Here is a 27999-nt window from a genome sequence, read left to right on the forward strand (position 1 = left end):
CTACCACACACAATATCAGCTTAGACAGGTTTTAATGCAAGAATTCAACAGAATCCTTTTCTGTAAAATATTCACATAAGTATCTATTGCACATACAAATCCTACATGCAGTGTTCACAAACTGAACTGTGACTTAGTCTAAACAAAGAAGTCTTCAGAAGAATAGAGGTGTCTGGCCTTCACTGCTCAACAGGTCAATCCTAATTATAGCCTTTTCATTTCCCTTTACCTCAGGGTACTGTTTATAATGTCTTCATGGCCAAACCTAAGCTATGCTCTTTTTAGCTGTATTCTACAAGCCCTCTTTGTACTCCCTGTATCCACCACCACAGTGTATTCTAAGCTTTACTCACTTCCACCAGATCTTTAAACATTGAACCTGGATGGTCCTTACCTTATTTACAGCTGTGAGAGTCCTACAGAATATACCCATTTTAGCTTTTATACTTGTCTTTAACCTTAGAGACAACACATAGCAAACTGTGTTTATGCTATTCTTATAAGCTTTCCCACTGAAATGGCACAAGAGACAAGATGATAAACTGATTGTAGTATGCTTGGTTTGCAAAAGACCATACAGTCTACATAGCAGTAGACTGTAGTGAAAGTCATCTATTCATCAATTTTAGAGAGTATTCACATAGCAACTGTGAGCCACTGAGTGCAGGTGTTAGCCAAACCTGCTTTTCATCACTGCATAAACTAGTTTACATAGTTAAGGCAACTTCTGGCAGAAAGACTTGCCTACCTGCCTTTGAAAAGCAAAGTTTGACATAATTCTTCCTTTAGAGGAGTGTGTATGAGAGGGGGATGTTGTTGGGGTTTTCTTTTTCTTTTTTTTTTCCATATACATTCCAACTGAGTGCTGGAATTCAGTGCTGAACTGAGAAATACAGTTTACAAGTTTCTGGGGTTTTGTTTTTGTGAGGGTTGTTTGGTTTTGTTTGGGGTTGGTTTTCCTTTTTTTCACTGATTTAAAAGAAAAACATACATGACAACACAGTACGGTATTAACACCTTAAAAATTTTAAGGCACATTCCAACAAAATAAATTTTTATTGAATGCAATATTAGGCATTCTATTTTGTTTAAGGGAACAGTGCTTCCCCTGCAAAGAGATTCCCTTTGACAGCTGTATTTCAGTTACAGAAATATTTCTCATTATTAGAAACATCAAACTTAAGTCTAAATTTTCCTTGAATTATGAAGTGCAACTCAATTCTTCCAAAAGATAACAGTTTTCAGTAGGCTCTAGAACAAGAAGCCTGTAAATTGTTTACATTTGCTGGGTACAATGTTATGTTCATTCAAATTTTATACTAACCCATCTAAGTGTTGTTCTTGAAGAATTATATAAAAAGTGGGATTTAAGAATAAAGAAATGCAGCTTAAAGAGCAGGTTATCACCATTTAAAAAAAATCTTAATGGCAACCTGCATATTTAATACCATTTCCACAGTATGTCAGCTAGGAGAGGCTTAGTCCAATAATTTAAAAATTTAGATAGGAATGTCTTTTGGTTCTGAATGAAGATCATAAGTCATCATGTCCAGTATGTGAAGGCTCAGTTTTTTCACTCTCTACTTCCTCTCCTGTGAAGATAAATATCACAATTAGAATATAAATCTACTATTAATTATACCATATGATTTTTGACATTGGGATTTTTTTTAAGAGAAACCCAAAACTTGTTTATCAAGACCAGAGAAGCAATTTCAAGCCATACAGAAGAGCTACTTGCACCATCCTCCTAGTCTAAGCTTACTTTCTTTTTTTTTTTACCAGATGCAAACAAAATATTTCAAATAAACCAGTATTATACTGTTAGAGAAAGGGAAAAAAATCAGCACAGATATTTCTATTCTAATCTTTTGTTTTCAGCTTTTCACAGTGAATTTTCTCCTTTCCACATGACCCATCAGAAGTAGTTCTGGTATTTGAAAAAATAAGGCAAGTCTTACTCAGAGCTGTTTTCTATAGTACAAACTGCTCCATTCAGATATTAAAACAGCTTTTAAAAAAGCAGAGTGATTTTATTATATTGGGAAAAGTATAAAAACTAAGAAAAAAAAACTAAGCCAAAAGTCAACTTTTCATTTTAATTTAGTCTTATAAAATATCAGGCCACGTTGAAAACACAGTAACTGATATCCTGAATATCTGCACTGGAGAAGCACATAACTGATTTTAAAGGACTAATAACAGTGAGTACTGAAAGTATAAGGCATGAACTAAGTGGCCTTGAGTATAAGGCATGAACCAAGTGGCCTTGAGTAGCAACACAACACAGATCTTTACAACTTATTAGTACAACTTATTAGTACAAGAGCAATAAGCAGTCTTGGGGATGGAATGAGGGGACAAAATAACCAAACAAGCTAAGAAATAAAAAGAAAATAAAGGTATGAAATTCAGTGTCTCTCATCTATTCTTCTACAACAGTTATTGCAAAATAATTCCAGTGGCCTAGATGGAGTAATGAAACATTTATGAATGTAACACTGTCTGTAATGTGTCAATAGATCCTAGAAAAAAATTGAATTTCTTGACTGAAGGTATAGTTTATGTCAAGCTAAACAGTTCCCTATTGAGAGACCACAGCTGTAGGATGGTGAGAAATTATACAGAGGAGGTTATAAGCAACTAGACCCTTAGACTCAAATAGAACTCCACGTTGTCAATGTGGCATATTTTTAAAAAAATTGTCATGAAAAGCTACTTGCCTGGTTTTACAGTCTGAACACATGTGCCATCCTTATCTTCAAACCCTTTTGAACATACACACTTGTAACTACCTGATGTATTAACACAGTCCTGATTCTCTTTCATGCAGACCTTTTCAGGAAGGTTACATTCATCTATATCTAGAGATAGAATAGGGAAAGAAAGAGTTCACTGCTGTTTTGTTATAAAACTTAATCATGTTCAGTCATATAAAACAAAATTCTATTCAAATACAAAAAACACTGAGGAGCAGTGTTAAATCTGCTGCAACAGATTTAACTTCTGTTAAAATAATCCTATTCTTCATGCTTTAGACTGTGTTTCAAAGTAATTCAGACAGTACTGGGGTTTTTTTTGTTTTGCAGGTCTCTGTGTGGGGAAATGTACTAAGCAATTACATTCGTCACAATTAAGCAATTCCTCTTAATCTTCTGAACATTTCCCCCACAGTCATTTTCTATTTATGCCATCAAAGTATAGCTAAAGGGAACAGAACCTGTAAATACTACATCATCATAGTTAATAGCTACTTAAGATTATGCATATGTTCTGCTCTTCCCCACAGAGAAAGTCTAATGTCACGTTATAATTCACTATGAATTAATATCATTTGAACTTGGACATTAACAGATTAACAGAAAGGCAGCAGAATCCACACTGTGTTCCAGCCTTTCTGTCACAAAATGAATAGAGATGCACACACCTGATGACATGGTAGATGACTGAAAAGATACTCACATGGCTGTTTCCCAAACATGCTATATAATACTTTGTTCCCTTGTACAAGTGGTTCATTTTAAGCCTTGTCAAGCATATTAGCTCAGTAATATACAGAAAGTTATTACGAATGTCTTTGCAGCCAACACCAGAACGACTAGGTTCATTCTGACAGGCTTGGAAATAGAAGCACACAAACATGAACATACTTATCTGCTCCTCAGCATGGCTAACCAAGAGTGAGCTAACCAGTGGTCTACCATGTACTGCTAAATCCACCAACCTGTGCACTTTTCATCTTCCTTCACATATCCAGATGCACAGGTCTTACATTTGTCAGAACCTTCTCCCGTGCAACCTACACAGCTGGCATCACATCCTAAGGGCAAAATATTTTATGAATTAGAAAAATTATGTGTCTGAGGTTTAAAATACCACCCTTAAAGCCAGACAGCTTACCCACACAAGGAATCATAGAATGGTTTGGGCTGGAAGTTGACCTTAAAAGATCATCTAGTTCTAACCCTGCTGTCATGGGAAGAGACACCTTTCACTAGACCAGGTTACTCAGAGATTCATCCAACCTGTCCTTGAACACTTCCAGGGATGGAGCATTCACAGCTTCTCTGGTTCGCTTCCCCACTACCCTCACAGCAAAGAATTTCTTCCTAGTATCTAATCTAAACCTACTCTCATTCAGTTTGAAGCCATTCCCCCTTCTTCTGTCCATTACATGCCTTTGTAAAAAGTCCCTCTCCACCTTTATTGTAGGCCCCTTTAGGTACTAAAAGGCTGCTATGAGGTCTCCCTGGAGCCTTCTCTTCTCCAGGCTGAACAATCCCAGCTCTCTCAGTCTGTCTTCATAGGAGAGGTGCTCCAGTTCCTTCATCAAAGTCTCCATGGTCACATCCTCTGGACCCACTCAAGCAGGTCCATGCCTTACTTATGTTGGAGGCCCCAGAGCTGGATGCAGTACTCAAGGAGGTCTCACAAGAGCAGAGTAGGAATAACCAGAAATCTCTTGCTTTCATCATACAACAGGTCTAAAGCCTCATCCTCCCCATGCCCAGTCAGAACCAGACTACACTGTACCAAATGCCTGGCATCATGCCTTTTCTAGCATTACCTCTAGCATTAGATTAGGATTCTAATCAGTAAAATACAACAGCAGATTAAAAAGAAACCTTTGCATGAGAAAGATCCATCTGTGTTCAAACAATACTGGTGATCTTTGCAAGGAGAAGTAGCACACTCATCTAAATCTGAAAGATAAAAAGTGACAAGTTACCTAAGAGTTTGGGATCAGATATGCAACATGTTAGACACAGAAGTTGCACAGTAACATACACTGTTTTGTTCAGCTTAAAACTACATTAAAAAAAAATCAAAACTGATCCTTAGAAGATGTTTTGTGATGACACTGATGTATTAGAAATTCAAGAGCTCAAATTAAATAAACTTCCATAATACCTGCAATCCTTGCAATTTTCAAGTCAGTCATTTTCAAGTCATGCTTTATGCTTTTTATGCAAATATCATAACAAACAAGCAGACACACTACTGTTCTGGAATGCTGTTCTCTCCCCTACTCCTATATTACCAAGCTATTTTAAGCACTAGAAAACTTATAAAAATACACACATATACACCTCTTAGTTTACTATACAAAGCAAACTGGAGCAAACCAGGTTACGGTTAGGACCGGCCAAGTGAAACCTTCTGCTGGAAAATTAAAATGTGCTAGTCTTGTGATTTCGAGGAAAGGGCACAACAATATTTAATTAAAAAAAATCAGACAAAGAAAGGCTATTTCAGTCCCCTTGCTGTCACTCTCATCCTGTTGCTGCTACTGATCCTATCATTCCTAGTGATTACTCAATTGAGTTATACTTGATTAGTGGCAATGATAATTTGGAATAAAAGAGCTGTATGGAGACAATACTAAAGCATCATAAAAACGCTCTTGGAATGTTTCAATAGTTGCCTAAGCAGGCATTGCAGGAGCTGTAATTCCAAGCCCAGATCTCACTGACACTCTGAAGAGGAAGCAGTGTTCATATAATTTCTAAGATACTGTTTCCAGGCATTATGCTAAGGATCTTTAATGGGTCAAATTCAACCAGTTAAACAGAATGTGTTACTCTCCCCTAGTGCACTCCTGCATTGGGAACATTTTTAGTATTTGCTTTTTTCCTGAAGTGTTTCATTCTTATCTCCTCACAAACCAAATTAAATGCTAAGGCAGAAACAGGTAAGAGATTAATGGAAGCACTGAGCTTGATGCCTCCTGGTATTTTTCTCTGATAATAGGAAAAGTTAGCATGCATAGCTTTTAGTGAAATGTTTGAACTCCATTAGGGTTGAGCATTTATGACAATAAATGTCAAGGCAATTGTGCAATTACTACAAAGTATGCAGGTAAGTTTACAGGAATCTTCCAGTAGTTGACAAAATAGCTTAAGTCAAGTGCAGGGCACTGTTTAGCATTTAAACATCAGGAAAAACCATGTCTGAAAAGAAAGTGTATTCCACCAAACTAAAAAGATCTACAGTGAATAGTATGATAAAGACAACCAAAATCACCAGCAATCAACGGTGAGGAAATACTGCTTTCCTGCAACATGAAACAAGTTAGGAAGAGAGAGACTACAAAACTTGTAGAAATCTAAACTGACAGAGCTCTTCTATAAAATACAGTAAAACTCAAAGTGATGTCATCTAATATCACCAGCCATTGTTACAAAACCTGTTTGAAGTCTGCCAAGCATTACTCACCCACACAAGCTCCATCTTCATCTTTAATCCAGCCTTCTTTACAGTCTTGGCAGTCCTTGTTACTTGGACCAGTACAAGTTTTACAGGCAGTGTGGCAGGCTGAGAGTAGAGAAATTACAACTTGAGCTTTGTTGAGAGATTCCAAGACAAAATTTGGCACACAAACTCTCAAACAAATTTATTTAGAATTCACTGAAAGCTATTATATTTTAAGAGCTTGAAACTCCCATTCACAAGATGGCATCTCCATAAAGTCAAGATTTAATTTATAAACATGCAGCTCTATCCTACCAAAACAACTGCAAAAGCCTCAAATGCCCCCAAAAGCTCCTGGAAGCCAAACCTGGCAATTACAGTCATCTTCACACTGAGAAGAGCACCACTCTAGTGACTAGAAGTGGCAGGTCCAATTTCCAAAATATTTGGGAAGAGGAGATCAAGTAAGTAAACTTTGCTCAGCCCCTCAGGGATGGGACACCAGTTTAAATATCAGACTTTGCAGTTCTACCTAACAAATCCTCACACTACTTCATTTGCAACCAGCTATGAGAGCAACGTGTGAAGTGATATCACTCTGAAGAGCTTCAGAAGGAAATAAACTAGAAATTCAGCTGCATATGCACTTTATATATATATTACACACATATATAAACACACCATATATAACATATGCATGTTATATATCATAATATAAAACAAGTCATACAGAAGAATTACTACACAGCCAGATTAAAAAAAGAAAAACACAATATAGAGTGTTGAAAAACAATCTTATCAGACCCCAGGATCAAGATGTAGGTTGTTGCAGAATCTCATCCAGTGGTGTAAAAACAGTTCAAAATCTGACCAATTGCAAAAGTTTACTCCTGTGACCTGACTTTGTTTCAAAATTAATCTTAGACATACCTAACTGGAATCTAAGTAGTCTACAGTACAGATCAGCTGTTTCCATGCCCATTTATTCCAGTTAAGTTTATTTGAGACCTGAGGAAAACCTAGCTTTCTAAGCAGACCAGCATGCAATAATTTCAGCTCAAGACTTTAGCAGTATGTGGGAAGGAGAGGGACAAAGCTACATATGAATTCCACTTCTTAAATTAAAGCAGAAAACAAAACAAACCTCAAGGGCAGCCTGGAATTGTAACTTAGCAAAACCTTAGAATTCCACCAAAGTGACTGACATGTCATTTATGCTTAAAGCTGAGTGACCAAACTATGTTTTGTTTCTACATTTGTTAGTTTAAACTGTTTCTAGTTTTCTTTACAAAAACTGAAGAAGTAACACAAAGATATAAGTATGTGTTAAGGCTCCATTACCTGTACAAACAGAATGCGTCTCATTTCTCAAGGTACTGAAGTAACCACTGGAACAGTCCAAACAAAATTCTCCTGTGTACTCCTTGTTACAGCTACATGAGCCATCTCCACCTCGGGTACCATCACCATCACAGTGGCCATTTCCATGGCAAGGTCTTTCTGATCCACCACGACAAGCTAAAAAGGATCAAAAATACTTTTAAATGAGATGTTAAAGGAAATAACATCCTATTCTCAGACACAAGCACCTGAAGTCACTCTCTCTTCATACAGAGTAAAAAGTGAAAATTAATAAAAAAGAGTCACACTAAACAAAGATATAATTTCCAAAGTCTTTTCTACCCTTGAGAATAACCAAAAGGTTTGCAACAAGGGAATGTTCAGTAATATACTTAAGTATAAGAGAAACTCAAACCCGTCTCCAGGAAAGTTCAGTTATCAATTTAATTTTGGGCAAAGACCACAGCTTAGAACTTTTATTTTCCTAGCTTCTTGGATAAAGTTGGAATCTTTCCTTTTTCTGGATCTCTGAGAAGCCTGATATCTCAATGGTAAAAACCCACCAGAAATCATTTAGATCAATATAGGGAATGGGCACTTAATTTTTAACAATACATAAGAGGCCAAAGTTAATCTCTTAACGCCATGCAAGGTTTTAGAGATTTATGAATTATCCAAGCTTCAGAGGCCAAAATATCTCTTTTATCACTTTTGCAAAGACCTCATTTTCATTTCCCACCTACTTTTACCCCATTTCTCTCATTGCCTTTTTAACTGATCCTCAGATGCAAATTTCTTAATTTAATTCCCCAACAGTGTCTTGGCTGTTTTACTCTTGAAACTGAAAAAGGATTCTTGTCTATGAAGCTTCTGAAAAGCCACCTAAACAACAGACTTGATGCCACAGAGAGTCTTTAAGGATGGGTCAGGTGTGGATGTAAGCATCAGATGAGATGGATTCTGCACATCTTGGTACCCTTGACAGCTTTGTACATTACTTCATGCCCAGAAGACTTTTATTCAGGCAGGATATTCACAAGGGAGCCACTTAATTATCAGGTAGCAGGTAGGTACGCTACACAGCAGCCAGTGTCTCATGCAAAATATCATACTTCATGTATTTATCCACGTCAGGAAAGATTAAAGCAAATAGGTAAAAAGAAAATATCTGCTACTGAATTTTTCAGAAGAAAAATTACCAAGGCAATCAGGTCCATAAGTTCCAGCAGGACAGCAAACTTCTATTGTTTCAATGCAAAACCACTTAAACAAATCAGGATACTTCTTCTTTCTGTATATGAAAGACATTAATTTATAAACAAAAAGAACAAAGATTCTTTAAAGGCCAACTCGCACAACTGACCCAGCACAACAAAGGAGAGAAATCTATTCCACATGACAGATTAGAAACCTACTTCTTCTGAAGATGATCCTATTTCAAGAACCAATTTCTAGAAGAAGTCCTTCAACTTGAACATTTACCTGTTAAGCTACAACACAATTAACAAACTCTACCCAAGTTTTATAGTTTATATTTAAGAAAAATGTGAAATAGGAGCAACAAATAAAATCAATTCATCTTCATACATACACAACTTATTAACACCTTACTTTTAGGGAAGGTTTATATACACTTTACAGTGTATTATTTATGTCTTCTCTTAAAGATAAATGCTGTGCCTTTATCTCAACTATACAGAAGATAACCCAGGACAGATACTAACATTTGCTCAAAGTATTGGCAACTTGATGACAGGGTTAAAACTTCTCCTCTTTTTTAGCATTAATCAAATATTATTTTAGAAGGATTCTTTTTTTAATATTAAGAAGTTAGTTATGTGCTACTTGAGAACTAGCATACTCCCCCAGTTAACAGTGAAATCATTAGATATAATTTGGCAAGCAATTATGAGGACTACTAGGGTTCTGAATGACAATTCATACATCTCAGTATTGTTGATGCTGAAGTCTCAAAAACTTTTTAAGAAAAGATATAGATATTCTGTAGTCTAACAAGAGTATTCAGCAACTCCCAAGGCATGTACAGCTTCTCTTTGTAAGCTATTACATCTATCCATATCAACTCTAAGGCTCAGACCCTGAAAAGTAAATTTACTGAATACCATAGAATATCTCAGAAGGGACACATAAGGGTCATCAAGTTCAACTCCCTGTTCCTTGCAGGACTTCCTAACACTAAATCATATGACAGAGTGTCCTCCAGATGATTCCTGAACTCTGACAGGCTTGGTGCTGTGAGGAACGTGTTCCAGTGACCGACCACCCTTTAAATAACAACTTGTGAAAAAAAGACCTAAGGCATTTATGGACAAAGAAATTGTCTTTTGGAAACTACCACAGAAACATCTGCAGGTTAAAGAGCAAAATAAAATAATAAATTACACTCAAAAGGCCTATTAAATACAGAAACTTACCAAACCCCAATTTTATGAATGGTTTTGTTTATTTTAGGAAGTCTACTTTGTCAAGTTTTCTAGTATAAGACCAGTTTCTTTCAGTTCTGCAAATTTAAGCCAAATTCAAGACTTTGGGTTGCATAGCTTACGTTTCTGGAAGGCTCATTGCTCTCTGCATCTTACTGAGGGGAAGTGGAGAAGGAGGTCCTGATCTCTCATCTCTTGTACCTAGTGACAGGACACACGTGAATTGTTCACAGTTGCACCAGGGGAGGTTTAGACTGGACATTAGGAAGCATTTCTTACCAAGAAAATGCTCAAACACTGGAAGAGGCTTCCTAGAGAGGAGGTCAATGCTCCAAGTCTGTCAGTGTTTAGAGATGTTTGGACAATGTCCTTCATAATATGCTTTAACTTTTGGTCAGCCCTGAAGTGTCAGGCAGTTGGACTAGTTGATCACTGAAGGTTCCTTCCAACTGAAATATTCTATTCTGTGCTCTGCTATTCTATTCTATTCCCTTCAAGTGACATGTTAACGTATACACAATCCTGTATAGTTAGGTAAAAGGATAAAGTATTCTTTAGGAAGAAAGTGGATTATTAAAAAGCCTTATCCAGTTACGAAACGTTATAATGGCAGTTCACCCTGCTGAATTTTAGCTAATTGGGAATGCTGACAGTCTAAATTAGTGAAAAAATACTTAGAAGAAACATGATTACGGAAATAAAAAAACAGATATTAAAGATCTAAATGCTACACTGCCATCCTTGCACTAATTATATTTTAGACTGGTATATGAAAAGCTTATAACAGATTTCTGTTGCAACAGAAATCACTGGTTAGCTTAAAAGGCAGATAGAAAAGTTAGCTGCAACTCTACCACTTTCAAGAGATTCGACTTCTACACTGATTAGCATCAACTATTCTTTTGATTGCCAGAAGAACAAAACAGTTTCAGGGGAAAAAAAGCAAATAAACAAAAACTCCACAAGAACCAAAGAGTTGCAGTTTTATGACAAAGGGAAACAAATAAGGGACTAAATCTCACAGTTTTCCAAAGTTAGTTTGCCTTGACACCCCACTGGCAAATGAGTACACACTGTATGAGAAGTGAGACTGGATGTTTTGGTGCAACACTGCTGGAATTGAAAATCAAAAAGAACACAGTGCAGCAGTACATGATACCAAAAGTCACTTGAACCCAGCTGTACCCAACGCCAACTCTTGATGAATAACGAAGAATTACCCATATTGCTATTGTTCAGGCACAAGATTATGTTAGTAGTTAATCCTCTTAGATAGCTTATTCACACAGAGATCTCTACCAAAAAAATTATACTTACAATTTGAACCACCATTTCTCTATATGTTCTTCATGTTCTTCTACCATGTTGTTGCATTCAAAGTTACTACTATCGCACAGATTCTCTATGATTTCTACAAGACGAATTTCACTACAAACAGAGAAGGAAAGCCCTAAGTTTAAATTAAACATTCAACACAATTCAAGCCATGACAGAGCAGTCAGACTTCAGCCTAGAAAATTTCATCTGTTTATGGTGTGTTCTGATTTAGTTCCAAAACACAGTAAATACCAAAATAAAGAACATTACTTCAATCAAAAAAGAAAACAGAAGAATGACCACGAGGCTCTCGTGGCTTACTTGCATTTATTATGCCTGCAGATTGTAGCTTTGATAGATTTTTAGCTTCCCAGAAAACTGGAGTGCAGTACTCTTCCCTTATGTTCAACAATAAATTTCATGTATTGTTAATATTTGATAGAAGCCCATGAAGCTCACAGTAACATCTCAATGCTCCAACTAAGATAAAAAATGAATTTGAAATTTAGGAGAAAGACATCAGATTACTTTGCTCTGTAATCAAACATAGATATAAATATACATATATATATAAGAGTATAGTAAGCTGTTTTCTGTTTGGCACTGAAATAGTGACAACTCTAGGGTGGAGATACTGCTTTAATTCTAAAACAAGTACTGCAGTACTCTGCACCTTTTATGATTATCAATAAACTAGTGACCATTATTTAGGGTTACTTTTTTAGGACTTTAATGAGTAAATAGAAAAAAACTACTATGACCAGTGGCAGAATTAACTTTTGTTGTTTTTAGAAACAAGACAAATAAAGGCATTAATAAGAGGTTTCAGTCTTTACTGTAATCTTTACATTACAATGTAATGTAACAGTTTAGTAATGAAGAATTTAAGGCTTGGTCAAGCAAAACTTTAGTTCAGTATTTAAGTTCCAGACAAACACTTGTACAGTGACATTTCATACAGTGGACACAAAACGTAGCTGAATGAGAAGTACTAAGACAGCTTACCTGGACTCATACTTTGACAGCGTCTTCTCTTCCCAAGCAGTGTTTCCACCACCAAAGTTCTTTTTAGCTGTATCTGCTAAACCCTACAAATAAAAAGCACCAAAAACTACGTAAGGTTTGTTTTTAACAAAAATTAAGGACAATAATAAGTGCTTACATAAAAATTGTGAAAAGCACCATGTAGAAACTTCAGCAAAGCTCTGAAGCTGCTGATCAAATTGCTAAGTGAAAGAAACAGCCAAGGACAAGATGAGAAGTGAGAAAGTGTATGTTACAATGTAACATGATTTAATTTTCCTAATGCATAAACAAGGCCTTGATACAGTCTTGATTTACAAAAAACCCCATACAAGTATGAAACTTTATACCCTTCTCCTTTAAGTTCTCAGAAACTTTATTATAATCAGCTGAACAGGACCGCTACTTCATCCAGCTTTGATAACGCTTAGCCCAGTCTGCGCCGTGTTGTAACTTGAACGCCCAGCGGTACAACAGGGCGATCACACAACTGTCCCCAGCCACAGCCAGTGCCACCAAATCACAACTCGCACAAAAAATCTCCGCAGCTGAAGTGACCCATCGAGCCCGCAGCACCCGATATGCGCGTACCGACAGCATCAAGCACCTGTCACAAGGCGCAGCAGCCCTTCGTTGCCCACGCCGAATGCCCTCTGTCACAGGCAGGGCTGCTGCAGGTGACAACAGGTTGGTGATGGTGTTTTCCATCAGCAATCCCCGCAAAGCCGGACACGCTCCACCTGAGCACGGCCAACACCAAAACACTTTGGGCTGCAGAGCTGAAGGAGCTCTGCCACCCGCCCGCTTCAGCACCGCGACAGCTGCCGGAGCAGGACCCGCCGCGGCCCCGCCACTCGCACAGGCACTGCCAGGGACGCGGCCCCGGCGGAGGCGCTCCCGGAGCGCGGCCCTCGGCGCAGAGCCGGCCCGGGCAGGGACCGGCGCTGCCCTTCGGGGTGGGGCCTCCGCAGGCCCCCTGTCCCACGGCGGGGCCGCCCGACCACCCCCGCTCGGCCCCGCCGCCCACCTGGTTGAACCTGTCCACGATGCCCCGGCAGGTGGAGCACGCCAGGCGCCGCCGCTCGCCGGCGCCGCGGGCGGGCGGCGGCAGCAGCAGCAGCAGCAGCAGGGCGGCGCAGAGCAGCACGGCCAAGGCGGCGCGGGCCGGGCGCGGCGCAGGGCCCGGGTGAGCAGAGGAGCCGGGCCCCATGGCGAGGGCTCGGTAGCCCGGGACGCGCAGCGGGGCGGCCCCAGCCGAGCCCCCTCAGCGCCGCCGCGCGAGCCCCATTCAGATTTCCGCGTCAGCCGCACGCGCCCCCCGGCCGCGTGCGCTCGTTGGTGGAGCTGGCGGGAGCAGAGGAACGTGGTCCAATCAGCGCCCGCCACGCTCCGGGCCAATGGGAGCGCCCCGCGTGCCAGGCGAGCCGAGCGGGGGGCGCGGCCGAGCCGTCTGAGGGAGCGGTGGGCACTGGGCCTCAGGCGCCGCCGCCGCCATCGTGAGAACGGGCAGGCGCGGAATCCTCAGGGGCTTCGAACCCGCCCGCCATTTGTATTCGGCAGCCGCCGCCTCGGAGATCTTTCGCTGCCGGGGCGTGCCCTGCCCTCACCTAACATGGCCGGCCGGGGAGCGGGTCACGTGCTCGCGGGGCGGGCCCGGCTGCTCGCGCGCTGCCGGCGCCCTGCGCGGGGCGGCCACGCGGGCGCGCGCGCGGTGAGTGCGGGCTGGGCCGGGCTGGGTCGGGCTGCGGGCACTGCCCGGGGCTGCGGGAGGGAAGGAGGGAGGGAAGGCGGGAAGGAGGGAGGGAATGACCGACCGACCAAACGGGAGCGGGGCTGTCATTGCCACAGCCCGGCTGCAGCCGGCACACAGGGCGTTCCCGGGAGCCCCGCCGGGCGCTGCCAGGCGGCCGCCCCAGCTCTCCGCCTCCCGGGCGCGGGAGGGAGAGGGGCCGGGCAGCGTGGGGCAGCCGCCTCCTGAGGGGTGTGCGCGGTGCCTGCCCCTGCCCCTGCCCCTGCCGCGGAGAGCCGGGGCGGCCTGGGGGGCGGCGCCGGTGCTGCAGGAGTAGCGGGTGGTGTTTGGTGTCGTCCGGGACTCCCCCGGAAGCCCCTCGCACCCCGAACTGAGCGGGCGGTGTGTGGGGTGTCCCCTGAGGAGCCCGGGGCGCCCCGATGGCGGTGGGGGCGCGGGGAGGGTCCTTGGGTTGGGTTTGCGTATTTTTCAGTCCCGAGCGTTCTGTGTGTTTCTTCCCCGGTCCGAACAGTGAGTGACATTTGCTCCACAGCTTCATCGCACCTTCGTGTCGGGTGCTGTCCCACACTTCGTTTCTTGCCTCAACTTTCTCTTCTCTTTTTTTCTTAATTCTTTTATTTTTTTTTAGCCAATCCCCAAACTTATGAGTAAGTATATAAAAGAATAGTAACTGTTCAGTTTTTTCTAAGAAAAGATGAAAAAGCAATCCCAGCAACTACAAAGTTTAAATCTGACCTCATTGAGAAGTTAACTTCAGAGCAAAATTGTAAAAGTTATTAAAGCACAGGAAAGAAAAACATGAAAATTTAAGATGATACAATATAGGCTTTGCCAAAACTAGATCAAGCCAAAGAGGGAGGACCTTATGGTGGGATGCGCTTTGTGGTTCTGCTTAGATGCCTCTGTGTGAGGGAGTGAAATGAGTCTCTGTAGACAGATTTAACGTGCAGTTTGGCTACCATATCATCATATTTATAGCGAAGAATGTTTGAAAAACATAAATGAGCTAAATATGGTAGATTTTTCATAGGAAGAGTAAAAAGTCCATTTGAACTAATGGCACTTCCACTGAAAAAGTATAGAACAACAATGAACCATTGTTGATTAAAGTACTTCAGCCTTTTTTTTTTTTTCAGTAAAAAAGCCATTTTTTTTTCACCCAGTTTAATCCCATGGAGAGATGAATTCTTTGTGTTGAAGAATTGCTGCCCTTCTGTGATTCGGTTATGATGTAGGCATCTGGGGGAAGTCAGTGTGGGTACATTTTAGAGACCTGAGGAGGATTCTTCTGAAGTTGTCAGAATGTTAACAGTGGAGAAAACTATATGTATTTGCTTACAATTGTTCCTCTAAAGTTCATTATTAAAATACTTTAAATAAGTGAAATCTGTTTCTGTGGTTTTGGCATTTAAAAAAATAAAAATAATTGCATGTATTTTGCCTTTATATTGAAAATTTATTTTGATCATCAAATTCACTATCTACCTGTCTAGATAAATTCCACTTGAATTTTGAGGCTTGTCAGCATCAATTTTCAGCAGAGCAAGTTATCTTGAGTCTTGACAAGACAACTGAATTTATTAGGCTTTATCTCAGAAACCTGGCTGTTGTCTTTGTGCTTTGGTTTTTCTATCATCAAGCGTATTTTCCTTCAGGGAATCTCAGTATTTATAATGCATGTAATTATCTTCAAGATGTACGAGTGTGCTGGCATGCTTACTTTCTTCAAGCATACAAAAGGATTGGAGTCAACAAGATAAAAAAAGCTTTATGATAAACTGCGTGTGGGATATATAGCTTCACTTTCATTCTGATTTAGGAAGTTGAGGACTGATTATTCATGTGGTTATCAGCTAAGGATACCAGGAGCAGGCTATACTGTAGAGTAGTCAGAGGATAATGAATGTAGTATTTATAGGGGAAGGTAAAAGCTCTTATGACACTGAGGTAGTTAAGAAGGAAAAAATAGAGCTTTTTGGCACATGCGTCATTTTACAAAGATTTTTTTGGGTCCTAAAATATCTGAAATATTAAGAAGCTGTGAATTAGGAGTGAGGAATACCTGCTTTGCTGGTGAATGTCTATGTGCTGCTCTGCCTGACACATAAGCTACTCAAATGCCCATGTTGCTTTGTGCAGTGGTGGATTGACCCTGCAGTGTCCATTTTTGTCCTTGGTAAGTTTGGCCAGAAACATTAGATGCCTCTAATGCATTTATTGGAAGAATTGACCAAGATTGCCTTCTAGAGTCTGTGCAAGATTAATGGCACTGTGCAGAGGCTTAATTCCTGCCAGAGACTTCTGGAGGTGCTCCTTATGTCAGTCCTGTACCTTCTTTACTACTGCTGTGGAAAAAGGATTCTGTTGTTGTGTAACCCATATTTAGCCATTTTTTTAAGGAAGTAATATTATGCACAGGTTAAAAAGACTTATTCCCACTTTCTGAGATGTTATGTTGTATAGGCTTTTAAAAATGCAGAACAAAGCAAAAATCGTAAGGATGTAATGCAGAGCTCCCTGTCTTTAAGCCCAGGCTTAGAGCTTCAATAACAGTCTGTAGCAGAGGCTATCGAAGAAAAAGAGATGCAGTCAGTGAGATATGTAAAATAATATGCAGATACATGCAGGAAGAACACAAATTTTAGGCGTTATTGGTGTTAATTGTAAATATAAAGAACATGAACATACTCGTATTTATTTTTACTAATGATCAGCACAAACATCAGTTCAGAAGAAAGGTAACTCTAGGAAGCAGTTGCTAAGTGATCCTAGGAAATCTGCCAGCTATCTTACATCTGTTTGATGGACATATTTAGACCAAAACATAGGAGAAAACATCTCTAACCAAAACCCCAATTGTACCTTAAAAGTGCTATTTTTGTAGTTTTGTTTCTGTGAGAACAGAGCAAGAGTAACAATAACCAAAATCTCTTGTCTTTTATTAAATTATAAACTTTAAGAGGGAAGCTTAAATTAAAAGAACATGAAATAGATCTGCTCTGGTATCACCTGGACAGATGATTTTGTCATAATGATAAAATACAATGTAAATACTACCAGAAGAATGGCTCAGCAGTGTTGTGAAATAAAGCACCAGGGAGAGGTGGCCTTCATTTCTGGGTAGAAGTGTGAAGGATGGGGTTCAGACTGTCTGATGCCATAGTGACACAGGGTGTAAGTGCCAGAGGGGATTCGTCCTTCGCTTGCCGAGTCCAGACCTTGCTACCGGCAAACTCAGAAGATCAAAGTACTCTGTTCTGAGAAATTCCTCATCCTCATGGTTCCTCTCCCACTGATTTTGGAGTCCTGGACAAACAAGAGAGCACGTTCTTAAGATTATGTGTAAATCCAGTGTGTGATTAAAATGAGAATAAATAACAAAGTTGTCTCTCCCACAAAGTGCAGACATAATTGAAGTGACACTTTGTTTAAACTTTTCCACTACTTTAGTACATTGTCCTTGCATTATCAATCTCTTTCTTTGGTTCTACACTTCCTGCAATGTTATTAATGTGTTTTCTTTTTATTTTCTTGTCAATTATAGAATATTTGTGAATTTCAAGCCCAAGATGGCTCAGAAGAGGAACTCAAGTGGGCAGTCATTCCCATTGCTGCTGCTGCTTATTGTTGTGGCTTTTGTTCATTTAACTGTGTGTCCTTTCACAAAAGTGGAGGAAAGCTTTAACCTACAAGCTATCCATGATGTGGTGTACCACCAACTGGACTTGGATAAGGTAAATTGAAAAGTATGTCTTCATTTCTGGACACTGTTAAAGATGGCAATTCCCTGCACTATGAGTAGGATAAATGCAGTGTGAATATGATTTATTTTCCTTTGTTTCTGATTTGCTTATCTTACATCAATTTTCCTTTTTGCAGTATGACCATCATGAATTTCCTGGAGTTGTCCCAAGAACGTTCCTTGGACCAATTTTTATTGCTGCCCTTTCCAGCCCAGCTATATATGTACTTTCTGTGCTAAAAATGTCCAAGTTTTACTCCCAGCTGATAGGTATGAGAACTTCAGATCCTCAGAATAGAGATGTTTTTACTCCTGCACTAATGGGTGGCATTGTTGTTACATTCAATGTTTGGATAAATTGTTAAAATGTGACATTCTTTTCCTCAATGAGGGATTTTGCAAACTGTAGGTACTTGGGGCCAGCATGGCCGTTCCACTTCCTCTTTGGGGATAACTAACAGCACATGGAAAGTCTGTGCTAAAAGATGTCAGATACTGTAGAAAAAGCAAGTGCCTTAGTTATCTTCAGAGAATACACTCCTGTGTGTTCTGAAGCATGTTTCTTGTATGCTTCAGAAAATATCATTTAACTTGGTCATAGAAGCATTGACCTTTGTGCAGAAGGACCAGACCAGTTAAAGGTGGATTAGAATAGATAAACTAATGAAGTTTTGTTTGGGTTTTTGTTTCTTTGAAGATGGTTATATTGTGATATCTTCAGTATTATTCTTAAGAACTTTTTTGCATTACATTATATAACATGGCTGTTCATCACTGGTCTGTCTGATACTACTCTTTAATTCCCATTTTTATTCTTCTAATAGTCCGAGGAAGCTTGGGGCTCAGTGTGATTTACACGTTATGGAAGCTGCAGAAAGAAGTTAGAAAACAGTTTGGAGCAACTACAGCATCAATTTTCTGTCTCATCACTGTCACTCAGTTTCATTTGATGTTTTACTGTACACGAACCCTCCCTAATGTGTTTGCACTTCCTTTTGGTAGGTATTTCATGGGAATAATTTTAAAATATAAAACTTATTTCAAATGCATCATAGTTAAAGCACGGAAAAAGTACGGTCAGAATAAATAATGCATGTGCTTGATTAAATTGTGTGATAGCAGGACTAGAAAACTTTAGTTGAGATTTCTTCCTTTTTATTTTAATCATGTGCTTACAATGACTGTTGAATCGAGTTTTATTGAATCTGAGTGTATGTGGGTTTTGTCAGATGGCTTTGGTTAGGTAGAGGTTTGAGTACCCATATCTAATGCATAAAGCATAGAGCTATTGAAAAGGCATTAGGTACACCTGCAGTTCAAAAAAACCTATGAACTTAGTGTGTAGAGACATGGTGTGTCTCCAGCTAATCACTGAAATGAATTGTGGTTCTTTCTCCCTGAGCAATAGTCTGTAGTCTCATAGTCGTATTTGAAATCTGTTGCTGTTATCATGAAAATAGAATATACTTAGCCAAGAGAATAAATGAACTGCTCAGCTGATATCAAGCAATACTAATTATGAATCATACTTTGAAAGGCTTTTAGTACTCCCTTAAGGTTTGTTTTTCTTATCCCCCCCTCAAAAGCTATTAAATACACTGTCTAGAAAGAGTTCCCATGTGTTCTTTCTGTGGTTATACTTTTCCTAATTAAGCACCAAAAGTGTAAAGCTGTGCATTGTTCCAAATTACCTTTCTCTAGCAGAGGAAAAATTTCTGGACTAGAAATGGTATGAAGACCAAGAGAGGATTGGTGGGAAGTTAGAGGAAGAAGATAGCATTGAGAATAGTGTTGTCCTTTAGAAAAAGAATAATTCAGCATGTCGGGCAATGTGTGGTTTGTTTTTTTTTTTTTGCAGTGCTCCTGGCATTGACATTTTGGATACAGCAAAAGCAAAGGCCATTCATTTGGTTCTCAGCTTTGGCGATTATAGTCTTCAGATCAGAGCTCTGCATATTCCTAGGCCTCATGCTCCTGGTGACTTTATTAACTAAAAGAATCTCCATTTTCAAGGTCCTTTCCCATGCTGTTCCTGCTGGAATTTTTTGGCTGGGTAAGTGTTTGCTTGGAAAAAAGCAAATGACATTAAATTTAAGAGAAGTCTGGAGTTTTGACTGATTTCTCTGGTAAATGTCCTGTAAGGGTTTTTTTTCTTTTTTTTTTTCTTTTTTTTTTCTTTTTTTTCTTTTTTTTTTTTATTTTTTTTCGTCGTTTTTTAGTTGGTTTGGTGGTTTGTTTTGGAGGTTTTGGTTGGTTGTTTTTGTTTGATTGCTTTTTTTGTTGTTGTTTGTTTCGGTATTGTTTGTATTTTTTTTAGTTTGATTCCATTTGCTAGTCATATGATAAGACTTTTTATTTCCTTGAAAGTTTCCCTGTGAGGAAATAGATGTGCAAGGAGCAGAGAAAGATACTGTGACCTCTACCTTTACATGCTTACAGTATAATGTCCTGATCTTAAAGAGGCTTAGATGTGCAAGTTGACTTCAGTATAATTAGTATCTGGCTGTAGCTACTTGTGCATGTTATCAGTTGTAGTATCTATTGCCACGGTGATAAGCTAAATCCCAGGATAAAATGCAACGGTGTGACAGAGATACCAAGCAAGAGGGTTGTGGGGAGAGTTACAGTTCAACTCTGTTCCTTTATTACATTAATTTAACAGCTTAAGTGATCTCCATGCTAGAGAGGTTGAAAAATCCCCTTGTCTCTACCCATCCATGGAAGAGCCATGCATATGCACATACTCTGAGCTTCTCTGCCAGCCTATCTAATTAAAAGTGCTGTTGTCAGATATGTGATGATCTCTGGCAGTGTGCTGTCCTTTACACAGCATGGACAATACAAACACTGAACGACCATGCCATGTGGATTTGGAGGCACCTCATGACGGAAGAGTTTGGAAGTCCAATGGGAATTAGTCACTGACACTGCCATTTCCTATCTGAGCAAAATCTTTAAATACCAGTGAAGGTGTGGAGTAGAAGAGATGGGGCTGATGGTTTTGCTGCTCTCCCTTTTTGCCTTTCATCCCTTATCCTCCTCCTGCCTCCCACCAAATAAATAGTAGCAAACTTCTAGAGATTGCTTTTTGTAACCTAACATTTTTACAATAAAAAATTGTTTAGTACTATTTGAAGTTAACTTGGGCTTCTTACCATTCATGACATTTAATGCTCTAAGCATTTGTTTTAAAACAAGCTTCAGCTAAACCCCTGCTTTTCACACTTGGGGTTGGAGTAGGGTGAATCCCAATTAAATTAATATGTAACATGTTTCTTTTAAGACTTCTATTAAGAAATGCCTCCCTTCTGTGCATTTCTTCTGCAAGACAGACATATTCAACCTTCTCTGTGGTTTTGGGTGAGGCTTACAATCCACATTTCAGTTTATATTGATCTCATCAGTAAATGTGCTATTTGGATATGTTAGTTTGCTTTTTTCCTAGTTTTTAATTCATGCAGATTTGTATTTCTTTAATTCTTTTAGGACTAACAGTTGCTGTGGATTCTCTATTTTGGAGGCAACTTGTGTGGCCTGAGGGGAAAGTGCTCTGGTATAACACAGTTTTAAACAAAAGTTCCAACTGGGGAGTATCCTTTGAAACATTTGGGGAAAAATAATACTACCAGCCAAAGCAAAGACTTGATGTAACTTATTCCTGAGACTCAGTGAGGGTGCTAAATTCTACTTCTGATCTAATATTTCATTATTTGAAATATATGACACAATGTCTGTCCCTTAGATCTTTCTGCAAATTGTAACTTTCCTCTTCTGACTGTTCCTCCTTGCCTCTTTGTGTTCTCCCTATGTAAAACCAGGTTTCTTCCCCCTGGGTTTTCATGTTGCCTATCACTAGTGCCATTTGATGTGCCTCTGTTGGGTGATGTGAATGATGTTAAGCAACTGCTTTTAGTTCTCTAAAGATAAGGCAGGAAACCAAAGGCCTGGAAAAATGCGTGTACAAAAAGTATACTGCTTATTTGCAAAATTTGCATGTACTACTGTAAAGAATAGTTACTTCGCTTGTTAAGAGTGAAAACATCCTTAACTCTCCTTTTCATCTTGAAGACCTCTCCCTTCTTGTGGTATTTCTATTCAGCCCTGCCTCGTGCTTTGGGATGCAGCATTGTATTTGTACCTTTAGGTGTAACAGAAAAGAGAACTCGGATTTTACTTTTGCCAGCACTGGGCTTTATTTTCTTGTATTCGTTTCTCCCACACAAAGAGCTGCGTTTTATCATATATACTTTCCCTGTCTTCAACATAGTGGCTGCTAAAATGTGCTCACGAATGTAAGTTCAAAATTCTGTTTGTTTGGTTTGGGTTTTTTTCCTCTGAAAATGCAAAAGAAAAGACAAATTATCATTACTGTTTTTATGCACTTTTTCCCATCTTGTACTTTGGATCACCTTGAGATGTTCATATGCTGTAGAAAGGAGGTTGAGATCTATGTCAATGTACCGAACCATAGAGAGAAGTGGAAACAGAAAAAAGTTAAATGCTTTGACAGGACCATTTGGCAAGTCTGGAGCAGAGTTGAGAATAGAGCTCTGATTTTACTGTTATGTTATTACAATTCAGTTTATTTTATTCACCAGAAAAAAGACACATTCCAGTGTACTCCTGTGCTGCTAACATAAGTTACCTCAGGAGATAGTTTAATATACAGGTGAGGCTCGTGAAGCATGGAGTTAAATATAGTTGGGTATATTGAGTAAACAAATTGAAGTTATACTCTGAACTTCTTTGACAGACAGTACAATCATAGCTAATGGTTTTAAACACAGAAATACTTAGCTTTATTAATGAGCTTGTTTTAGCTATATTAATGAGAATATTCTAATTTAAATGTCATTAGAAGTTAAATCTTTTAGAAATTGATAATAAATGCATGCCATACATGATTAATAAAATTTGCATTAATCTTTATTATCTAGCAATGGATTTTCCATAACAGTTCTGTCATGGTAGTCAATGATCACCGTGAAAGAAAATAAGTTTACTTTTGTTTTTTCCTTCCTCAACAGCCTGAATAACTACCGGAGATCCTGGCTCTACAAACTTGGATCTTTCTTTGTTATCATGCATCTTCTAATTAATGCTGCTTATTCAGGAACATCTTTATATGTTTCACATTTCAATTATCCTGGAGGAGTGGCAATTCAGAAGTTGCATGAGTTGGTACCTTCAACAGCAGGTATGTAAAGCTGTCTTGAGGTATGTTCACCTAATTTTAATTTTAGGGTTTTTTTGCTAGTATATCTTTTCATGTATTGGATACTACTTCTTCATACTAGTTACGTGCATCTTTCTTGTTACTTTTTTTAATTTATTATTAATCAGAGTGCTCTTAGAAGAATGTTGAAACTGTATTCTGTTTTCTTTATTTATGTAGACGTCTCTGTTCATATTGATGTGGCTGCAGCACAAACGGGAGTTTCTCGGTTTCTAGAAATCAATTCTGATTGGAGGTATGTTATGAAGTATTTTGATCTGAAGAAAGGAGACTGCTTTTTCCTTTTTTATATATGTGCAGAGACAAACATTACAAACACCGTTTCTGGTACAGCACATTTATTAAGCCAGGTCAAAACCAATGTGAATCTTCAGAGAATTTTGGTGTCTGCAGTGCTACCATTTCAGAAATACAGAACAGTATTGTTTTTTGTTTTGATTGGTTCTGATTTGCCTAAATAGCATAGAATCTTTCAAAGGGCAAGAAGAAATGGCCTCAAGTTGTCCAGGGGAGGTTTAAATGAGATACTAGGAAAAATTTCTTCATGGAAAGGGTTATCAAGCATTGGAACAGGCTGTTCAGGAAAGTGGTGGAGTCACCATCCCTGGAAGTGAATATGGCACCTGGGGACATGGTTTAATGGTGAACATGGTGGTGGTGCTAAGTTGATGGTTGAACTTGATGATTTTATATAATTGTGGGGGTATCTTCTCATTTTGTTTGTCTTTGAATGATGTGTGGTGATGTGAGGGTCATGTACATATTAATGTTGAAAGTCTGTGTGGAACATCCTTCACATTGAAGCTGCTGTTGTGGACACATTCACTAACTGAGAGAAGGCTGTTGAGTGCTTTGTTACTATGACCAGCAGTGATAGACAGTTTTAAAAATCAGAATATTGGAATGGATAGTAGGAGACATTGTGGGATGGCATCATTTGCTTTTCAGGATACAAACCAAAAAAATAGGCACCTTTCTGATTCTTAGGCCTACGTCTTCTGCTGGAATGTAGGTTTCTAATTTAATGTCGTCTTAATGAAAATGACTCACTAGAAAGTGATACAAAGCCTCCCTTCATACTGCCCAAAACAAAAGCAATATAAGCAAATTTTGTTTTAACAAGTTCTTTTTCCCCAGTTACAGTATTCAGGATCAGATGAACATAATTTAATTATTGGTATGTTTAGAGATAAAAGTACTTTGGAAATAATGCAGAAGAAGGGATAAGTATGCTTCTGGGAGAATTACAAAAATCATCAACCTTGCTGTGCCTTATTTTATTTTCAAGCTCTCTCATGATGGTACAGACAGTTTAAAGCCTCCACAGTTACCCATCTAGTTTTTATTTCAACTTGGTTTTTTGTATGTTCGATCCAGAGAAAGTCTCAAGCCACAAATCATTAAACTGAGTACAAGGGGTAGAAGATGCATGATAGCTAAAATGTTCCAATCTTTGTTTTATTGACTATACTTAAATATACACACTACTCTGAATACAACACTACTCTATAAATAGTGCTTCATATCAATGAGCTTTTTGAGGTTGTGAGTTTTGTGTTGTTTTGGGCTTGTAAGGCATAGTGTAGTGAGATTGGAAGGTAAATGAATAATATCCCTGTCACTGATAGATGTTTCATAGTGTTTTAGCTCCAGAGCAGTTTGTCTCTCTCACTTTTATCTCTACTCAGCAAAACAAAGCCTCAAGGAAGGGCTGATTCATCATGAAGTTTCACATTAAAAAAATTAGGCACAATCCACAACTGAGCATCATACACAAGACTATCACACTGTGTAACAGCACAGTACTGCAAAGTTTAGTGGCACCAACTGTCCATTTTCTCTTTATCCAGGGAAGTGACAGCCGTTCAGATGGTTGAAAACTAATTTACCATCTTCATAGACAGTGTATGTCAGGCAAAAACAGATTTGTGGATGGGGTGGCTGTGAAGGCTGATGATTCATCAGGATAACTGCAATCCATAAATAAAAGTGCCTTAAAGTTAACAGCTTTCAGTGGCATGCTTAGATTAGATCTGTTTGCCTCAAGAAAAATGCAAGTGATCCATTATTTTTCTTCAAGGGTTGATTGAAAGAAGCTTGATGCAGGTTCTTACACAGGACAGGTGTTACAATCTTCCCTTCAATTAGTGCAGTCTCTTTGAACCAGGAATAAATACGCTGTGTAAGCTTAAAGTATTTAAAAATAATAAAATTCAGAAATGCTTGCAGACAGATGAAAGGCCCTTATTTGCTGATGAAGAAAATGCAAAATTAGTAGGTGGTAAAGTTGTTACAAAGTATGCCTTTCCTTCTGCTCGTTTGGATGTGTGTACCAATCTAAAGGGATATTGTGATATTTTTGGAAATAGCAGGTGAGATCAGCATGCAATTGTTTTAGAAGAAGAAAGCACCTATTCCCTGTGCAAAATCTAATTCTGCATTACATGGTGTATTTATTGACTCCTGGATTCTGTCAGCCTGGGATCTTTTCTGAATTGCCAAAATTTTAGTTAACAATCCCCACAAAACCTCTAGTTTGCTGTGAAGTTATTCCTTTAAATATCTTAAATCTTAGTGAATGTTATCTCAGGGAGCATTGTAAAAATATCAATTGAGATTTTTTTTTCAGAGAATTCAGACAGATGAGAGTCCCAGACCTGCAAAGACATGTTGCCAAAGGTGCAGGCTGTATTTAATCCTAGGTGCATTTAAGGGTATGTAGGGTTGGGATCGCACTGCTTCCCAGTGTCCATGGCTGCAAGGAAAGCCACAGCCTTGAGTAAGATGCTTGTGAAACGTGTAGGAGGAGTCAGGTGCCTAAGAAGAGGAGTGACAAATGCTGATAGAAAACAGTTCATAGAACAGGGCAACAGAAAGGCTGAAGAATGGGGCACTGCTCTTCACTTGCGTTACAGAGTTTAACAGTGGTCTGTGGAGTATTTTGGGGTGGACTCATCTCATTTTTCTCCTTTGAAGTTGTTGGATTGAAGACTTGATCAGCCTGCCATGTCCAGTATGAGTATCCTGACCCTTGGGCTGTAAATTGCACCTGAACTCTCCTCAGTGAATGAATAAATAACTATTGTGAATTTGATCAGTGTCCTCATGAGACAGTGAGGGAGATGTATCTGAATTTCTAGAAGATTAGAGAGGTTCATACAGCTCTGACAGATAATCATCTTCAGTTTTGGGCTTAGATCAGATGGAGAGTGACTGAAGCTAGATCTTTCACATCCCTGCCAAATGGCTAAGTTACTTTTCTCATCCTGTAAACTCCCTCAATAGCTAGGTTGAACATAAGTCTTTTTACGAAATAACTGTAAGTGTACCTGTTAAATAGTCTTAGAGCTCACTAGTTACTTTTTAAATATTTCTTTTATATATATAATTTATATATATTTTGGTACTTTAACAAGTTTATAAAAGCTGACCCAAAGTGACCTGCCCAAATAGGTAGTAGATCAGGGAGCTGAACTCAGAAATAACAAGGGCCAAGTTAATACTCTAATTGTCAGGCTGTTCTTTCTTTCCTACAGAGTTCAAGGAGGTCTTCTCGCTCTTATTCTCTGAGGCTTCTACTTTAATGTATGACTACCAGAAGAAAAGCAGTTCTGCTAAAGTACCTCATAATGTACTTTTTTTAAATTATTAAAAAATCCCACAAACAAAAAAAAAATCCACACTTATCCAAACTGCAATTCTGGTAAAGTAAACCTTAAAAATTAGTCCAGTTTCCTACAGTCTTAGGCTTTGGTGTCCTTTCTCAACAGAACTTGAATAGGGGACTAGTAAAAAATTTTCTAGGAATCCTGATTTATATCACAATAGCAGCAGAAAGATTTGCATGGAATGACTGAGTCCCTGAACTCTTCAAAAATACTATTTCCTCCTCTAGTACTAATTATTTAATCAAGAAATATAACTAAGAATGTTACAGTTCCTTTTTTGTGTCATTTTGAATGCTACATGCCCCTGCAATAATAGAGTTGTTTAATAGGTAAAGTGAGAAATATAAATAAAAGCCTCTTTATTCTTCACAGGTATGACAAAAGGGAAGATGTTAAACCAGGAGACCAGCTCATGTTTTCTTACACGCATATACTGATGGAAACAAACCCTCTTCAAATATCACATTACAAGACAACCCACAGGCCACTGGCAAATATACCTGGCATCAGTAAAATTGGGTTGAACCTTACTGCACTACCTCCTTTTACTTTAAACTTGAAACCAAAATTAGTACTGTTGGAAAGACTTCCTCTATCATCTTGACTGTGAATTTTAAGTCTTTTGATGTGATTTTGCTGATGACTGAACTGTATAAGACAGAAGCAAATCATCATTCCGGCACTGCAGCTCAGCTTCTGTGGAACGGCACAGAAAATCCTTGTACTAATTGGTATTTAGCTCTGTCTGTTTCTTACATAAATATTACAGTGCATTCTTAGTCAGTATATACTAAGTTGTATTGTTAAATACTGAGTTGTATTGTTAAATATGTTTGAGAGAGTTACCTCCAAGTTTAGTGATATTAAGTAAAAACTGTTTACTTGGTTTGGGTAGCTGTCTGTTTCACAGCACAGGTATGTCCTAATTGTCCTATTTAAAATACATAATGGAACAGGTTTGTGCTATGGCAATAATTTGATCTGTAATCTGTGTGTGCAAAGATTTATTACTTAATGTATCTGCAGGATTGTAACTCCCTCAGCTGTCAGAGTGCCTGTGTGAAACCTAATGATGTTATCAACATATGAAAGCCATATTCATTGTTAGCTTCATCATAATACCTAATAATGCCCTGTAGGCTACCAAACTAATTAAAGTGAAAGATTCACTTAAAAAGCAGTTGGACCTTTAGACAAACACTGTCTCATAACAGATCTGAGTATTAAGGATGATTATCTTCCAACAGATCATGAAAAAGCAGCAACTTTGATTTCACAGGAAAAAA

At 38.8% G+C, this 27999-nt stretch overlaps 2 protein-coding genes across 5 annotated transcripts; one reads left to right on the forward strand and one right to left on the reverse strand.

The window, feature by feature from the left end:
* Positions 1 to 1003: 1003 nt before the first annotated feature.
* Positions 1004 to 13631, reverse strand: CRELD2 (cysteine rich with EGF like domains 2). 2 transcript variants are annotated; one of them, XM_051795949.1, is made up of 10 exons: positions 13345 to 13629; positions 12300 to 12382; positions 11295 to 11405; positions 8733 to 8824; positions 7534 to 7710; positions 6217 to 6315; positions 4626 to 4703; positions 3725 to 3820; positions 2724 to 2864; positions 1004 to 1592 (listed from the first exon to the last, which is right to left on the reverse strand). In XM_051795949.1, the coding sequence occupies exons 1-10, from the start codon at positions 13525 to 13527 to the stop codon at positions 1534 to 1536; spliced, it is 1119 nt and encodes a 372-aa protein (XP_051651909.1). In that variant the 5' UTR covers positions 13528 to 13629; the 3' UTR covers positions 1004 to 1533. The 2 variants fall into 2 exon arrangements, with proteins under 2 accessions (XP_051651909.1, XP_051651910.1); XM_051795950.1 differs by lacking the exon at positions 2724 to 2864 and having other exon boundaries at positions 13345 to 13631.
* A 174-nt stretch (positions 13632 to 13805) lies between these two features.
* On the forward strand, positions 13806 to 27890 carry ALG12 (ALG12 alpha-1,6-mannosyltransferase). 3 transcript variants are annotated; one of them, XM_051795946.1, is made up of 10 exons: positions 13806 to 13827; positions 17612 to 17801; positions 17947 to 18079; positions 18634 to 18807; positions 19668 to 19862; positions 21296 to 21399; positions 21878 to 22101; positions 22837 to 23006; positions 23205 to 23280; positions 27086 to 27890. In XM_051795946.1, the coding sequence occupies exons 2-10, from the start codon at positions 17637 to 17639 to the stop codon at positions 27315 to 27317; spliced, it is 1473 nt and encodes a 490-aa protein (XP_051651906.1). In that variant the 5' UTR covers positions 13806 to 13827; positions 17612 to 17636; the 3' UTR covers positions 27318 to 27890. The 3 variants fall into 3 exon arrangements, with proteins under 3 accessions (XP_051651906.1, XP_051651904.1, XP_051651905.1); XM_051795944.1 differs by lacking the exon at positions 13806 to 13827 and adding an exon at positions 13879 to 14028; XM_051795945.1 differs by lacking the exon at positions 13806 to 13827 and adding an exon at positions 14414 to 14714.
* Positions 27891 to 27999: the final 109 nt, after the last annotated feature.

This window comes from Manacus candei, unplaced genomic scaffold (genome assembly GCF_025592945.1).
Source record: "Manacus candei isolate 608988 ecotype Guabito, Panama unplaced genomic scaffold, ASM2559294v1 h1tg000043l, whole genome shotgun sequence".
NCBI lineage: Eukaryota > Metazoa > Chordata > Aves > Passeriformes > Pipridae > Manacus > Manacus candei.